This window comes from Pelobates fuscus, chromosome 3 (assembly GCF_036172605.1).
Source record: "Pelobates fuscus isolate aPelFus1 chromosome 3, aPelFus1.pri, whole genome shotgun sequence".
Lineage (NCBI taxonomy): Eukaryota > Metazoa > Chordata > Amphibia > Anura > Pelobatidae > Pelobates > Pelobates fuscus.
In genome coordinates, this window is record NC_086319.1 from 300,906,049 (window position 1) to 300,924,727 (window position 18,679).

General features: G+C 39.8%; 1 protein-coding gene across 3 annotated transcripts in view; it reads right to left on the reverse strand.

Annotated features, from left to right (window-relative positions):
• Positions 1–18,679, reverse strand: part of ANKDD1A (ankyrin repeat and death domain containing 1A) — a 60,815-nt gene that overhangs the window by 7,598 nt on the left and 34,538 nt on the right. The window contains exons 2-8 of one of the 3 annotated variants that reach the window (XM_063448810.1): positions 17,121–17,228; positions 13,892–13,986; positions 12,356–12,454; positions 8,477–8,581; positions 3,245–3,343; positions 2,900–2,998; positions 1,252–1,350 (exon numbers count right to left, since the gene is read on the reverse strand). In XM_063448810.1, the coding sequence (XP_063304880.1) occupies positions 1,252–1,350; positions 2,900–2,998; positions 3,245–3,343; positions 8,477–8,581; positions 12,356–12,454; positions 13,892–13,986; positions 17,121–17,228 (704 nt within the window). Of the gene's footprint in view, positions 1–1,251; positions 1,351–2,899; positions 2,999–3,244; positions 3,344–8,476; positions 8,582–12,355; positions 12,455–13,871; positions 13,991–17,120; positions 17,229–18,679 lie in introns of those variants that run through there. The other 2 variants (XM_063448812.1, XM_063448811.1) reach the window with 2 other exon arrangements.

The window sequence follows — 18,679 nt, forward strand, 5'->3', positions numbered from 1 at the left end:
ATTACGTTCATACATGTGATTCATTGTTTTTATGAAAGAAAAGAAAAATCAATTACTTATTTTGTCACTAATCGGTTATACAAAAACTCCACAAATTATATTATTTCAAAAAATAAATGTAATGTGATTTTATCGTATCCATTTCTCTCTGTCACTAATAGTCACTGTGAGTAACAAATTTGATAATACAGTGGGGTTTTTTTCTCTCTTTTTTCTCAATCAGGCAGACTTAGAGGAAAATTAATTTTTATGTAATACAGTGTATACTATGTATACGATGTAATACAATGGTAACAAGTTCAACTTTTTTTTGGGGGGGGGGAGGAGGATGGGGATAATGGGGCAAGGTTTATAGTCACCCACAAGAAGCAGAAAAGGGGGAGGAGACATTACAGAGTTGTCTGTTATACCAAGCTCCTTCTCACTCCAGCTCAGGGATGTATTTACCACAAGGCAAACAAGGCATTTGCCTAGGGCGGCACTTTCAGGGCGGGCGCCAAAAAATGCCACCCCAAGCTCCCAGACAAATGCCTTGTTTGCATCATGTTCTGGGGCTGTCCACCTTGCTGTGAGTGAGTGTAGCTGTCAGTGTGTGTCTTTTCAGTGAGAATGGGTGTGCCTGTGAGTGTCATTTTGTGTGTATCGTAGAGTGTGTGCCTGCCAGTGAGTCGGTGTGTCAGTGTGTTGGTTAAACAGTGTGTGCCAATGACTGTGTATCTGTCAGGGCATGTGTCTGTCAGTCAAAAAAAATGGCCTTGACGAGAATTGGGGGCGCAATTTAGATTTTGGGGGTGCCAGAGTTTAGTCGTGCCTAGGGCAGCACAAATCCAAAATACACCACTGCTCCAGCTTGATAATGAATGAGGGGATTCAGAAGTTTGCTTAGGCATTCATGGCATCATACAATTACAGCTAACTCTAGTGGTTATGGTGCTTGCAGTGTTCCTTTAAGAAATGTTAAAATTGCGGGTGAAGTGCCATTAAGGCCTGAAATGTGTGAGTGTCTACTGTTTTCCGCATTATGCTGAGATACAGCAGTATGGAAAGTGCAAAGTAAACTATCTAAGGAATAAAATGTATTTGCATGTTTCTAACCAATCAGAGTCAGAGGTTGGTGATTGGCTGAATTGCTAGAGATCACATGACAAAGGGCTCCAGCACTATTTTTTTCATGGAACTCCCATACAGCCACGACTGTTAAGGAGTTAAAGCATTTAATGCTGCCATGTAAAGATCTGCTGAAAAGGTTACCTCTGTCTGCACATTCACATCGCACCCAGCATCGATTAGGATTCTGATACAGTCTAAGTGTCCACCTTCTGCAGCAAGATGTAAAGCTGTAAGGCCTTCCTGTGAAGAAAACACCAATACTTCTTAAGTACCATCACAAACAGTAGCAGGGGATGGTGAGACTTTGCATCTATATAATTATATCATTCATGGCCACAATTGTACTAAAACATAATACAATCATTATTATCTATTTAAAACAAGTTTCTATTCACAATTCAGTTTTAAAGATAAGAGAAATTGATAAGTGTGATGAACTCAATGGCTGAATAACTAGATTTAGGAAAACAAACCTGACAAATAGACCTAAATGGTGAAAGCTTGCATTTTAAATCACTTTGTAATTGCTTATACATACTACATGGCAGAACAATTCAAGATGAAGCATTCTAAATTAAGGAGTAAACATATAAAAAACAAATTACTTAAAAACCAACACGCAAAAACTTGAAACATGCCTCTGGACATCTCTAATTTTAAGCCGTAGGATCTACAGTGACGTCTACGTAGACCAGGAGTGGCTGACATCATTTTTGCAATACAGCTTTTAAAGGATTTATCTTCATAATTACATGTTTGGAGAACCGAAGACTTTTACAATCTTACTGAGTTTAAGAATTTTCTTTTTTAATAGCATCTTATTTTTAGCCTTTCACATCATGTTTCACAGCCAATAAGAGCAATGACATGGTTAGACTTCCAGAGTCACAAGGCTTATTTCAGCCAGTGAGGTTTCTGCTCCCTGAAATCAATTACCTGCCAATATCCTCAGGTATCATCAAAACCCCTCCTTCCTTTGCATCAACTATACAAAATCCAGTGTTACTATACTTTACAAAATAGACGTGACACAATAATTTACTCGTAACTGACCTTCTTACTAGATTAAAATCACTGTCTGCTTGTGCCCTGACCTTACTTTTGTCTAACTATGGCTGCATGTTACTGATCAAGACCAGCAATATATAAACAAACATGTAAAGTAACCATTCTTACTTGCATGCATTGGTCTTAAGTGATTTGTGAGGCTGACAATCAGGATACAGACACATCATTATATGACAGAAAAACCATCAGTGTTCTATCACAGTAAATATCTTATCTATATATGCTGTTTCCACTTATGAAGCTCTGCAGACTTAGTGCCAAGCTTTCATTTAATCCATTTCCTGTACTGTAAATGAATGAATATATTAAATATTCCACTTTGCATTGTAATGCACTGTCTAGAATACATTGCTAAAAAGGTATCAGCCATTTAATTGTTATCCTCCCATAATCATTTGATTTAATACCTATTAACGTTCACTGGGATTTTGCAATTGGCCTTTTCCATCCTAATTCACATGTCACCTGACATGGTTCTAGAATGTGATCCTACAAAAGCAATTTCAACTCCTGGTTCCTTTATCAGAAATTCAGTATTTTGATTATTGGCATAGGAAATGGTAGGTCAATTCCAAGTAATTTACACACTACCATAAACAACTAAAAAACTGGTCGCCCCCAAAATGCTCGTTTATATCCCAGCAATATGTTTTACAATAGTCTATGAAGTTTGATACCTACAATGCAACCTCGAAGAAAGGCACATTATGAATACACTTACAAGGTTTTTTTCATTGAGATCAACTCCAATTTCCACAATCCTTTGCAGGATGTCAACGTGCCCATTCTTGGCAGCCAGGTGCAGTGCTGTGTTGGCTTCCTGAAATGAATTAGTAAGAAAGGGTTAATTAGTGTTAATAATGTACATCCAATTACTACATATTTACACACTGTCAAATCCAAAACAGTGTGTCAAGACCTTACAAAAAATATATCTTTCTGGACAAAACATACACTGTTCGAAGCTAGCAGTTAAAGGACCCATTGCTTGCTGTGGCACAGCATAGACTTGTGCTGTAATTCTCAGACACTTGACACTCTACCAGGGTTTGAGTAACTTTGTTACCTTGTCCTTTAAGCTGTGCTGGCACCCAGAGCCAATCAGAAATTCAACCACCTCCATCTTTCCATGTTCTGCGGCCAGATGAAAAGCGGTCTTGCCTAGCTGTAATAGAAACACAGATTGTTATGGAGTACATAAATCACAAAAAACTGAGAGACCAAATTTAGAAATTAAAATGTCCTGAAGCATAGTAGAAAGTGTGCATTCCTTAGCAGACACTTCCTATTTATAATGTCAGATATTGAACCGGCCTACAGGCTTAACAATGAGGAATGGAGGCTTCCCGTACAGTATAAAATGACATGCATTTGAAAAATGTAAGTTATAAGAGCTTTCCATTAGTTATAGAGAAAAAGTTAAGATGTCAGTTTTCCACCAATCAAAACCTCTCCTCTTTCCTCATTTTTCGACTGTTTCCTTTCGCAATGTTATAAATGTTGTTGACTTGCAAATTTGTCACACTAACGTGGCACATAAGATTACAATTATACACGCTTCTTAAAATTATTGGGGACAAAAGGCTTAGTGTATCTTTAACAGTAAGAGAAGTAAAACGTACTTCTTCAGTAATAACCCCCATTTATTTAAAACTACACCCATTTCACTAATTAAATAACCTTACTTATTAAAACATTAAACTCTTACAAAGGTCTTGCTCTGTCACCATGACAACAACTGGCATATGAGGTTATTTGGAAATGTATTTGTGTGTCTTATAAGTAGCTTGTATGAGCACACCTACATTGAAGGGGCACTGTCATACCTCCCCCCGCCCCATTTCCTCCTGAACAATTTGCATTTCATAAAGATAGAATCATATTGACTGGATTGGAATTTCACTGAATTTAAGTCAAAAGATATACTGAGACTTTGTCTCTACATATTTCCTCCACCAGACATTCCTAGGCATTGAGCGGAGCTACCACCATCTAGAAATGTCAGCACCCCCACCCATCACCAGTGACAGTTGCAAGAAATTGGATTTATCTATGGAGGATTCTCCATAGAACTCAGTAGACCTCCAATAGACCTCAGTGACATTGGCTCCTGGAGTTGAAGAGGAGCTGCCACAAGAAGTTGGTGGCACCCATGAAGTAAAGGTTCAGATAAGTAGAACTTGCCATTGCCTGCTCCATACCTGGCCACTAGACCACCACTAGACCACAAATTCTGCAAAGCCCCCAGATGGTGACAGTGCTGCATTAACCCAAACGGTGTCAGTGCTGCATTAATCAGACAATGTTCTTCTTTTAAATTATGCATTGTCACTCTAAAATACATTCTACTTGTGCCTTGACCTTTGTTTTGTCTCACTATGGCTGCATGTTTCTGATTCACACCAGAAACCTACTTCATGCTACAATCTTTTTTCCCACTGACAGAGTTGCAATCTTCTAGTGTAGAAATGTAAACTTAGACAGCAAGATGTGATAAGTAAAATTAAGCTACCGGTAATCATCCACATGACGTCATATGTCTCTGCATATAGTGTAGGTTCGTATCTGCTTAAAAACAGCCACTGTACAAGACAACTACCAAAAACCAGGACCTCAGAGGTTAAAGTACAGCATGATCTGTGCTATTTCAGTGACAATAGTGCGTATATGGATGCCATGTCGTTGATGTGTGCAAAGGATGATGCATATTTAATGGACGGTGCATGGGTGATAATGTGATACTTTCTGTTGTTACTATATAATTGGCTTTGTATACAATCTTAATTGATACTATATATCTCAGTGCTACAATTTTCATGTATTTTATGCCTCAGCCTCGCCATTGCTGGTCCTCTAAAACCCTCCCGGGCAAGAGTGTGAGCCATCAAGGTGATAAGCCCTGTTTAAGTCACGCTACGCACACAGCTCATATTACAACATTCTCCCTGGAGACAGTGTGACTAAACAGGTAGGATCGTTATGGCCGAGAACAAAGTAAATCATCTTGCATTTTTGGTAAATCAATAGATGCATTGTTATGTCATGCAGAACAGAACAGAAACTTGTCCTACCATAGATTTTTAGTAAACATCCACCTACTCTAACCCTCCAGCTCGTCAAAACACGTTACTTAAAGTTGACCTGTCTTTTTTTTTTCTTTAGTTTCTTTCCTTATACCCCTCTGCATCTTAATGATTATACTCCCCCTCCTTGCCACTTGCTTTAGTTTATATTTATTATATTTTCTTGTCTATGCTGGATATCAATATCTGGGTGCAGCCATTTTATTCTCCTCTGTCCAAGAGGTCTTCAGTTTTCTTTCTGTGGGATTGATTTTACTGATGGTTTGTGGGTACATTTGATTGGTTACTTACTGGTTACTAAATGTAATCTCAAGTATTAAATACAAATCAAAATTTTGTAAAAGCATTAGTTTCACCTACTCATTTCTCACTTCGTATACTGTCAATTTTTCACCAAAGTGTCGATTGTTGCGAATTAGAAGTGAATTTCAAATTTCACACAGATCAAAATAGCATATGTTATTGCCTTTCATTACTCTTTTTAACCTCTGCATAGGCAAATGTAAAACTGCACTTATAATTTGCTATATGACTGCTCTTCTGCTAAACAAATTAAAGAAAAAAACATTTAAAACAAAACCAAAATAGCTGAACTGGAAACCTAGCTGACTTACAGAACATTTCAAATCTGGATACTCTGGCCTACCTAAAATGTGAAATTCACATTGAATTAATTTTACATTCTCCATAATTCACAGTTTAGTAAATGACACTGACTGTCAGCGTTCGAAATAGGAGAAACAAAATCACAAATATCCACAAAGATATCACATTTAAATATGATTAGCTGGCTCTGTAACGCCTGGGTAGAAAGCTTAACAAAGGCTGAAGACTTTACTCAATATTGGGGTGCCTGTACAATGAGAGGGATCTTAAAGAGACAACTCGTTATTTGTTTCAGCACCGGATGGCAAGGGAAATACTGTGCAGTTGAAGAAATAGGACTACTTTTTTTGCTGCAATAGTAACACTATCTGCTCTTTCTCTCTAATTTCAGGTTAACCAGTTTAAAGCTATCTCCATGTTAAAGAAAAAACCTTGCTTTTAAGGGAAGTGAAATATTAACATTCCACCGTGTGGCACTGGTGGAAAATCCGGTTTTATTTTTATGAAGTAAGAAGTAATTACATTGCGCTGTTGTAAAGTATACACGCATCCCCAACCTTTGTTAAACAAACAATATAAGGGTAGCAGGCAGGTGTGTTGTGTTTTTGCTGTGGAATTTTTATGATTCGGTTTCACGGAGTTTTGCTAAGTGAGGTCAGCTCCTCAGATGTTAAATGATGATTTAATAGTTTATTATTCCTCTTATTTCCCCATTCCAAAGAGATTATATAATGTTGCTTGTTTTTATTCAGTAAGCCGTCAGAAACCTCTGTAGGAACCTATCAATGGAAATGTGTGCAGGTGCTCAAAACGAGTTGAACTTCCTGTCTGGGGTTGTCACAAAATCCATTCTCAAAGTGCTACTTGCAAACAGATTTTAGCATGCACACTGATTACTGCCCTGTCACTAGATTTTGACCCAATAGAAACTTATGGCACAGAAACATCCAACAGCCATTGAATGTGCTGTGTGAATACAGAGCAGGACAAAGAATTGTAAAAAATAAGTAATTTCCCATTGAGTTACCCCCAACCATCCCTTGCCTCCAAAATATATATATATTTTCTAGGCTCTAAACCCACACTTGAGTCAAAGCAATCCGTGATGAACTTGCTACAGAGGGAGGCAAATTGCCAGAAAGAAACATCCTAACATTCAATGTATTAAAAAAAAAAACAACACAAAAATAAACAAAAAAAGCATGGTGTTGGGTTTCTAAAGACCCCCTTGCTTACAAAGGGGTTCTGCAATGATCTTCTGTTTAAAAATAAAATGAATATTAAGCCCTCAGTTAGCTACTCACCAAATCGTTTCTGTGTTCTATAGTATTCATATACTGCAGTTACATGAAACATACCATAAAGCACTATCTGGCTGTGTTGCTCCCTAAACGTAAAGGGACACTATAGTCACCAAAACAACTTCAGCTTAATGAAACAGTTTTGGTGTATAGATCATGCCTCTGCAGTCCCACTGCTCAATTCTCTGCCATTTAGGAGTAAAATCACTTTGTTTATGGACCCTAGTCACACCTCCATGCATGTGACTTGCACAGCCTTCACCAACACTTCCTGTAAAGAGTCATCTAATGTTTATGCTTCCTTTATTACAAGTTCTGTTTAATTTAGATTTTCTTATCCCCTTCTATGTTCATAGCCTGCTAGACCCTGCAAGAGGGTTTGTATGTGATTAAAGTTCAATTTACAGAGCAAGAGATAAAATTGTTTAAGGTAAATTACATCTGATTGAAAGTGAAACCAGTTTTTTTTCATGTAGGCTGTGTCAAAGCCAGGGGAGGTGTGGCAATGGCTGCATAAACAGAAACAAAGTGATTTGACTCCTAAATGGCAGTGATTTGAGCAGTGAAACCTGCGAGGCATGATCTATACACTAAAACTGCTTCATTAAGCTAAAGTTGGTTAAGTGACTACAATATTGCTTTAATTAGATCAGGGGTAGTCAACCTATTTATACCTACCGCCCACTTTTGTATATTTGTTAATAGTAAAATTTCCTTACCGCCCACCAGTGCCGCAGTAACCATTTGTTTTTAGAAAGGAGTGTTTTTGTTTTTTAACTTTGTAGAGTGCTGTGTGTATATGTTTGTGTGTGAAAGGTGTAGTGTGTGTTTGTGTGAGGGATGCTGTATGTGTCTGAAGGGTTCTGTGTAGTTTGTGAAGGTGCAGAGTGTGATGGGTGCAGTGTGTGTGGGTGTGTGTGAAGGAATCTGTGTGTGTGTGAGTGGTGTAGTGTGTATGTTTGTGTGTGAAGGGTGCATGCTGTGTGTAGGTGGGTGAGATGTGAAAATCTATATTAATGTCTGCCCATCCCTTCTTCTTACCTTTTACCAAGGAGGGAGGAGAATGCTGCAAACCCTGGTAGGAGTATGTTTTTCTGGCACTATAGTGGTCCTTTAAACATACATAATATAGCTGGCTGATCTTTTTTTATTATTATTGGCATACAATATTATAAAGGGGGTTACAATAGTATAAAGGGGGGGGGGGGGATTTAACAATAAATGTGACAATTGAAAAGTGTTACAGGAACAATAGGTTGATGAGGACCCTGCTCAAAAGAACTTACAATCTATATCAGGCACACTTACCTTGTCCACCTTGTCCAACTTGATGTTTTCAAGATCCTCCATAATAAACTCCAAAACTTTGATATGACCTCTCTGCGCTGCACAGTGGAGAATGTTTAGGCCATCCTGTAAATAAAACAATTAAATTATTATTTATTACAAGCAGGAATCCCAGAATGACCGACCATACATACTGATAATCAAAATGGCTTGGAGGGCAATTTGCAATATAACACAAAATAAGTCATTTTAAGAATAGAATAACACAGAAAGGGCTTTAATATAGCATACACTGAAATAACCCTGCTTTCAAGCCCTAAAAAGTAGATATTTCCATACTCAAGCCACCTATGGTTAAGCATTGCATGTTAAAAAAACAAACAAAAAAAACAAACAGGTTTACATTTCTTGACTGCAAAATGCTTTTTGGTCACAATTCAGACAAAGAGTGGTGTCTGACAATCTTTAACTACATGAAAACCCCACAAAAGTTATATCCCCTGATAGCCCCGATCTGGGTGACCAACATATCCAAAAATCACCCAGAAAGGTTTAGGGGTTCTAAATTTTCATGGAAGTCAAATATTTGACCAACCGTGCACATGGTCCTATGCCCAAAACAGTTCCATGAAATCATGGTTAGCGGTTGGTCTAGTTCGGTAGTTTAAAAACGAATAAACTACCAAACATAGTCAATAGTCTTACCCTGGGGCTTGTTCACCTTGTTCGTGGGAACATTTCCACCAAACAGTGCCCTTCTAAGTGGTGTAGAACCGAACACAGGCGATCATGGAAGTCCAGCGGTGTTCGGGAATTTCAGTGTCCGTTTTCACTTCCATGAACTCGACGACCAAACACTGCTGTCTGCATTCACGCGAGCAAGATGGCCGCCACCTCGTGGTCGTTCATGTGAACATCGGTCACCCAGATGAACAATTAGAACACTGCGTTGGAACGTCTTACAAACTGTCAATTAGGCTTAACAAGCTCCCGGGTGGTCCATGGTTGGTGCGCCTGTTCGGTTTCCGAACAGAATAGAGAAAGGGCACGAACCAAGCCAGTTAAACAGTCTTTTACAGGTTCCCCTGCAGGGCCCACAATCTGTGGGCAGGAGGCTGGCAAGCAGGCTCCTCCAGGAGCTCGTGGCAAACTCACATGGGAAGGGGAGTTTGTCATAGGGTCCTTTAAGATTTGCCACTTTCCACAGTCATAGCTAGCAGCTACAGATGAAAAAAGAAGGTGGGGGGGCGGAGCCTAACTGCCGAGCCAGGAGGACGCAACTCCCCAGAGCTCCGGCAAAAGAGTGCCCAAATTGGGGTATATACCGCTCGAACCGAGCCCATCCACAGCCAGGCCACTCAACAGAGGCTGGAGGGACACCCGGTGAACATTTTACACCGCGACCAAAGTGTCATCTCTGACATCGGCGGAAACACAAACCGCGGCCTACCACGTGTGCGCAGACGGGAGGCGGCCGGCCCCGCTGCTCAGGTACCTGAAGGCTTAAAGGCCGGTGTAGACCCCACCAGAGACCACCGCACCCCCCCCCCCCACGCCGGCAAGGGTAATTGCTGGCACCCTTAACAACTCACAGCAACTATGGGGCGCAAACACAAGAGACAGATGCAGATAGAAAGGCAAGCGCTACAGGATATAAGGCTATCCTTTGAGAGGACACCCCTGCCAGAACCCGCAAGGTCGGCACTGGCACCCGACCATTATAGTGAGCAAGGGGCCTCAGATGACTCCCCTGAGGAGATGGAATCAAGTAACTCTCCTCACCCAGCTGGTGTATACCTGCAAGCTGACTCAGACGAAGATTCATCCCCATCCACAAAGGGAGACATTAAAAAGTTATTAGTGGACCTAAGGGATGTGTGGAAGTCAGACCTCCAAGAAACGCAAGCTGACATAAAGGCCCTGCATCATAAAGTATCAGCGACTGAGGTCAGAGAACAGGCTCGGGACACTCAACTCAAGACGACTACACAACAGGTGGAGGGTCTCGCCTCACAGGTCAAGCAACTGCACAAAATGGTGACCACACTGGAGTCCCGGCACCGGCGACGAAATGTAAGCCTGAAAGGCATACCTGAACAGGTAGAGGGGGGGACATACTGTCATATGTCCAAAAGCTGATTATCTCAATGGGAGTTCAAAAGGCTACCGACCCCCCATGCATCCTAGCTGCTTTTCAGGTGCGCAAAGCTGCAGCGGCACCAGCGGACGCACTGAGAGACATTATTGCAACTACCAAAGACATTGCGGTGTGGTCCGCCATCCTGAATAAATCCAGAACAATGGGTCGAGTACATTTTGAGGGCCATAATCTATCCATCTACAGTGACCTCCCATTCCTTGTCCTAGCAGAAAGGAGGCAGCTGGCACCGGTGGCTAAGAAGTTGCGAGACTGCTCAGTCAAGTACCGCTGGAATTCAGAAGGCTCCCTGGCCGTCACACAAGGCGCGGAAACACTCACCCTGACATCCTCGGATGACCCAGAGACGCTCTATCATAAATTAGGCCTATCAGCCACCAACGCATTAGAGGGAGCAACCGGGGCAGATACACCACCTGAGAAAAGAACCTCAGGAAGAGCGCACCAGCCCGACTAAAAAACACGTACCTACCGTCAGGGACAGTTCGGACACTCCATAGCGATTGCTACTAGACAGATTATAAGCTAATTCTGATGACCTATATGGTCAATCACTACACCTAATGTATGGACCAATGCTATTGTTTTTGACCGATGCCTTCCATTTGTCCTTTGTCCCTTCCATTTGTCCTTTGTCCATGTTCTTCATCTCTTGCTGGCATTACTGTGTTTGCTGGACCATATTAAACCTTATACTCTCTATTTGTTTATTCCTCGCATATAATGTCACAGATGTATACATGCTTATAACTCTAATAAAATATAAATAAAAAATAAATGAAAAAGAAGGTGGCAGGGATCTCACTATTGGGGGTGTATGCAAATACATTATAGATGACAGAGTTGATTTAAGGTTGACAAAGAATCAATGGAACTGTAATTCAAATACATCTGGGATCTACGTTTGCCACAATTACAAAATTATATCAGTGTAACTTTTTATTTTATACAGACTGTAGTTTACATTAATATACATTTTCCTAGATTAGGATGAGCTGGATTACTCCTAAAGCGGTATAGACAGTCTCCTAGAGCCTGGGCTGAGATATGAACCCCAGAGGGCCATTCCACACACAAAACTGTCAGACTCCACACACAAAGTCACCAAACAAACAACACTCAACCAGCAAACACAGGCAAACTTAGCCTATCACCATACAGCCTCGTCCACATAAACAACACAGTCTATCCGACATACATACAAAACTCACAGAATCAGAGCCCAGGGCTCTAGGAGGGGGCCACAAACTGACAATATGCTGAGGGCCATGGGTAATCTTCATCCGACTCTGCATGTCAAAGAGAGTTTACAATGACATAGTAAACAACCAACTGCTGGCATTTGATGTGTTTCTTCTAACCACTGGGGACTCACAAAATTTACTTCCTGCCCACAGGCTTATAACCAGTGCATTAAAAGCTGACAGAAGCTATCCGGCTGTTAATATTAACCAAAGCAAGTGGCTTCATTTGAGTTTTTCAAAGCTAAATAACCTCCTGATGCGCCATTTTTATACTGAAACCTATAGGAGAATAAGGATTTTAAAAGATTTTAGCTACTTCCTGTTCTCAAGAAATGTCAGTGCAGACTCGCCAGAATGAATAAGTATGTTTTTATTTGTTTGCATTTTGTAGGGCTGTATTAAAAGAGGGGCTAAACCGAACACTGTTTTTTTTTTTAAATCTCTGATTCTACTAAAATTAAAAAAGATTGCTTAAGAATTTTGCAGAACAAACATTACCTTGTTTTGACAGCTGATCTTGGCTCCTGCATTGACAAGTATCTGCAGTACCCGAAGGTGTCCAAACCATGCTGCCAGGAGGAGTGCATTCATCCCAAACTAAAGACAGATTTAACAATTTAATTCACATACTGATCTATAGGATTGCATAACAGCGGCCATATTGCAAACTATAACTCAAGGGCAGGTCCGAGACATGTCTACTGCACAGTGACATTACATAAAGAAGAAATGATATACATAAAAACAGAAACATTGTGCTTGTATAGTGTTTTAAACTTACCTCTGATTTCTTGGTAAATGAAGTCTAGTAAAAATATTTACAGTTACTAGTGTGGTTTATTTAGTACTTGTTTTTTTTTTAGTATCATCATTTGATATGTGGCAGGTAGTGTGTTTAGCATTTGTACTCTGGGACATTGGACATTTGTGGACAGGGAAGTCATGAAACGTTATAAATGTTGCATGGAAAGTAGCTTACCTCACATACTAACGTACACAACAACAGTCATTGGAATTTGCAGAATCCAGCATCTTACTAAAAGTGGGTTGTGCTATTTTGTTTTTTTTATAACCCTTTTTATTTGTTTCTATTCATATTCAATTAGGTATAGCTGTGTTATAGCATTTAATTGGATAACACTATGCTTAATATATAATAAATAATATATATTTATCTATCTATATGTATACATTTATTTTTAATGATATCAGTTCCCTAAATATGCAAGCTGAAACATTGAGAGGCTCACAGCACATAGATAATGGAATTGCCCATTATGGTAGACCTGAAACAGGCAATGACAGAATTGTGCTATTTATAACTAGGAAATGCAGTAATCTCGAATCAAAGATCCGCTTTGGATGAAGTATTTTATCAGATGGTTGTACCAATGTTTATTCCTGAACCATTAAGGTAATTTTCATTGTGATGGGTAGTTCCTAGCTCAAGTAGGCCACGTAAAGGTTACCCCATAGATTTTCGAAAATCAATGCAATCCATCTCTCTTTTCCTTCAGTTCAGTAATTATCTTAAAGGCAAGCAATAAAGTGTGAGCGCCTGGAGAACAATTACTACGATTAAGAAAAACCTTTAGACTTGGAGACACTCAATTAAGGGCACATCAAGCTTCATAAATAACATATATATTGTTTCTAGAAGAAATCTAAATGTCATTTTAAGTACCCCTCAGAAAGTTTAGGGGTGTGTTTTTTGTTTTATTAGACACAGTTCTCCAAGACCAGATGTGTGGTAAGGCTATGGGCAACTTCTACACTGTCAGAGATTTTCCAATAGTGGTAATAGTTACCATTAACATCACTGCCGCTCATCGATGGCAAGCTTGCACTACACAGCAATTGTTCTCAGCTACTTATAGAGAGAGAAAATAAATACAGAACCAGAGAAGTTTTTGGTCTCTCCATTTTGAGATTGTTCAGAAGCTTTTTAATAAATAAAATGGAGGTGGCTCTAAGCTAGAACGGTATGGGCAATATGAGAAGCATGACATGTCACCTTGAAAGTGAAACACATACACTGTCCTCCTCGTCCAAGGGTACATCATGTTCCAGCAGTAGCCTCACCACCTGCTCATGCCCAGCTCCGGCGGCCCAGTGTAGGCCTGTCCTGTCTACCTGAAGGAAAAGGGAAAGTATAACGAGAGTGCATGATTCAGTGTCTTCAAGGAGAACAGTCACAGAGCACATACAGAAATCAACTTACCCCTCCAATACACAACAAAATACCAGCTTACCCTCACATGTATACAGAGATACAAACTTACCTCTACATGAAAGAGAGATACCAGCTTACTGCCACATGACAAGGAGATATACCTGCTTACCTCCACATATACACAGATACCACCTTACCTCCACATAAACACAGATACCACCTTACCTCCACATATACACATATAGCACCTTACTTCCACACCTAAACAGAGATACCAGCTTACCTTCACATCTACACATACCACCTTACCTCCACAAATGCACAGATACCAACTTACTTTTACACCTACACAGAGATAACACCTTACCTCCACACTGTACATTTTCACAGAGATACCATGTTATCTCCACATTTTTACAGATATGCTATATTATCTCCACATTTTTAGAGATGCCATCTTATGTCCACATTTTCACAGAGATACCATCTTATCTCCACATTTTCAGAGATCCCAGCTTAAGTGCTAAAGGCTTCCATAGTTACTTTTACTTTTTTACATAGTTACTTTCATTAGAAAGTGTGCATACTGCTCCTCACACAATCATCCAGAAACTATAATAATAATAATAATAATAATAATAAAATAGTGAGGTGTGCAAAGTGCCTATGTGAAGTCACAGAGGTTGTTTAACTCGATGTTATGTGAGTGGGCTTAATCACTTTACTGTTATTTTGTGCATTATATGCTATGATTTTTACTGTGTTCTGTTTTCAATGTTTATATGTTATTCCAGAATCTTGATAAAGTGTATCAAAAAGGGGTTGTATATTGATACTCCTGATGGAAATCTGAGGGGAAGTATATTCTTAATTACTATTGTAGTGACTTCACAAACACTTTGCGTATCTTACTATTTTGTAGTATTATTGTTCCTCCATATGTACACTCAGATACCAACTTATCTGTACACAGAGACTCCAAATAACTCCCCACATGCGTGCAGATACCAGTTCATTTTCACATGTTTATAAAAGAAAACACTACACAGTATAGAGGGTGCTCAATCTTTAATAAATAGATTTGAAAACTTAAATATAAGCTACTGTCTACTAAGCAGCCACTCCTGAAGCAAGCCAATATACAGTAAACTAAAGATATAAATACAAATACAAAAAGATAAGTCCTGCGCTCACTCCCATCACTCCTGGGCGGCAGCAATGACCACAGTACACATCAGCCCCAATATATAGCTAAAAACCAAAGGAAAAAGTTACCTATGCTCTCTCCTTAATCCCTATGTATTTTTAGACAAATGGAGGTCATTTAGTTACTCCAATGGCCATTGGAGGGAATGCCCGCCTGCCAACGTCAAGGCAGACCCCCCTAAGCGGGTCCTAAACTGACTAAAGATATAAATAGTTGCCACAAAATAATAGTGATATCAATACAAAATGTCAGATTTAAATCATATATATCACTTATTCAATACATAAATGCAATAAGAAGATAGTAGTGGCTGCTTCCCGTAGAAATATATAATATCAAACACAGTGTTAAATTGTGTTTAAAATGCTGTAGAAGACACCCTCCCCCTTTTAAAGAGAAACAAAATAGCAGCAAGTAGCGATTGGCCACAATAATTCTAAAACGAGTATAGTCCCCAATCAGTCAATTACGCAACATCCCATCACATCACACGGTTAATCTAGTATTCCTATACCTGACAGCCCAGTAATGCCAATATAAGGTAAAACGCCATGAAAGCAAAAAAAATAAAAATGTTGCAGGCAGCAAAGTAACAGTCTGTGTTAATCAGCTACTGTAGCTGCAATGGTATTTAATTCCCAGGGGACCAATAAAACAAAATGAATAGGATAAAGGCCAACAACTACAGGCTAGCTTTATATTATAACTCACTGTTTCAGTGTAACCCAAACGAGGAAGCCTTGTAAGTTCTCCCAGTCTTGAGAAGCACTCATGGAGCGGTTATTATTAACATTATTTTATTATATATAATGCGCCACCAAATTCCGTAGCGCTGTACAATGGGTGGAATAACAGACACAAGCAGTTGTAACCAGACAAATGGACGCACAGGAACAGAGGGGATGATGGCCCTGCTCAATAAGCTTACATGCTAGAGGAAGTTGGGTATAGTGACACAAAGGGTATAAGGAGGGGTAATGAAACAGGTTGCTAGAAAAGTAATCACTGAGAACTTAGTAGGTTATTTTTGACAGCTGCAGGTGAGGAGTAATGGGGGGGGGGGGGGGGAGGGGGAGATGAAAACCCGCTAACAGTTTAAATTATATGCTTTCCTAAAGAAGTGTGATTTTTTGAAGGAGTGGAGACTGGGTGAAAGTCTAACAGAGAAGGGACAGCTACTAACAGAACAGGGCAAGCTACTAATGGCGACTGGGCAAGGTAACTCTCAAACGGTGTCCCAGACCTGGACCATAGCCCCCTCCATCCACCTCCCCTTACTCACCTCAGCACCCATCTCCCTTTCACCTACCTCAGCCCCCAGCACCCACCACAGCCTCATGCCCCCTGCACCAACTTCATCCCCATGCCCCCTTCCACCCACCTCAGCCCCATGCCCCCCTCCACCCACCTCAGCCCCATGCCCCCCTCCACCCAGCTCTGCCTCTATCTCCCCCTTCACCCACCTCAGTCCCCAGTACCCACCCCTCTTCACCCACCTCAGCCCCCATCTCCCTCAGCATCCACCTCAGCCCTATGCCCCCGGCACATACCTCAACCCAATGCCCCCTCCACCCACCTCAGCGCAGTACAATAGGTAAAAGAAGACAGACAATTCTAACACAACATGTTGACATACAGGAACACAACATCGCAAGCAGCATCCACACACTGAAACTCACAAGGATCCTACAAACACATGTTTGAAGGCTACTTACATGGACTTGTATGATTGAAAACAAATGCAGGGGTCAGATTTTACATCTTGATCCAAACATTTATGTTACCAATTCGACGGGTATTTAAAGCCAGGTCTTGGTGTTAAACCTAATATCAAGACTTTGCAAAGCCTAACCATACCAATGTATCCAGAAATAATACTGTACCTACACTGTTCTTGGCCCTAACATCCACTCCTTTCTGGATCAGCTGCCGCATCTTCTCCACGTTGTTGGTTTTTGCAGCATTGTGGAACTCTCTCTCTGAGTAGAGCACTGGGAAAAAAATAAAGGTGTAAACACGTTTACCTGGCAGAACATGTCACGCAATACTAATAATTTTTACTGCGGCATTCTCAAAAATATTCAGTTTATCTCCAGATCCTTCAGATTTACCTAGCAACTATTTATATATATATTTTGTTATTTCAAACAGTTATTATTTAAAATTTACTCAGCAAGGTAAACACTGATTGTTTTAAATTTAATATATGGTTCTCCTCTCTCTTGCTATTCAATTCACGGCATGGAGGGTAACTGTGCTAATATTTGAATGACAAAAGAGAGAACCATCATATAGGCAGTTTTCCTGCTTTTTCTGTCACAGCAACTACAGTGCATGTGTTGTAGTTGCTGTGATTATTTTTCTGACAGGTGTGTCTTGTGCTTTGCAGAGCACTATAGAAACAAGGGGACACACTCTTCTTGGGAATGCTTCACCGTGTGCTTAGTCTCCAGCCATTACTACCAATCTAAATCCTTGTGTGTGTACTCATCTTGTTGTTTCCAAAGTCAGCTGTGCATGATGGGAAACGTAATTTACAAATATAAGCCTATAGATAATTATAGATAAACTGCAGGACCTTACACAACAGACTGGGACGCTCCTAACTGGAATGGTCTCTTCTTGGCGTGGGAGAGTTCTACAAGTAGCTGTAAGCAGCCTTGCTAAAACGCACAACTACAGGAACATTTGAAGGGAAGTATCTTTCAATGTAATATATTAGACGCTTGATATAGTTCATAAATTTAAAATAGGACATCAATTTTCATCCATTGTTTCATTTTATCACTGACAATGGGAAGTTGTACAAAGATTCTACTAAAATCAGCTGGACTCCAGTATTCATACAATCATTAACAAATCAAGGCCTTAACAAATCCAACTTTGCTTGCAATACAGATCATTTGAGCATTATAAAGACTCATGCTGGCTCCGCCTTATCCTGTGCTAACCTAATCCCCATAACTCACCAGTGTGAAAAAGTATTAAGAGATAAACTTGAAATTAAGTGATTGTTAATACACTGTTATGCTGTGTCAATGCACAATGATGCAACTGTAAACAGTATAAACATACACAACACAATACACAATATGACCTATCAACACACTTACCCACACTTCAAACAGACAAAATTGAATTAGGGTGTGTGACTAATCGTATTAATTAAATTAATTCATGACCTACAAATAGCCATTTATATAAAAGAGAGGATAAATTCCAGGAATACATGCTTCTGTGATAGTACGGCTACAAGCACAGACTAGGGATGCACCGTAACTGAAAATTCAAGATGCCCTTGGCCTGAAAACCGAAAATGACTTTTTTCCTCAAATTATTTTAAAAATGTTTTTTTACCAAACTTTTTGTAATATTACACTTTTTAATAAATGTAATTAATCTAATATGAAAGACTTCCCTTCTCCCTTCTCTTTTAGTGGTC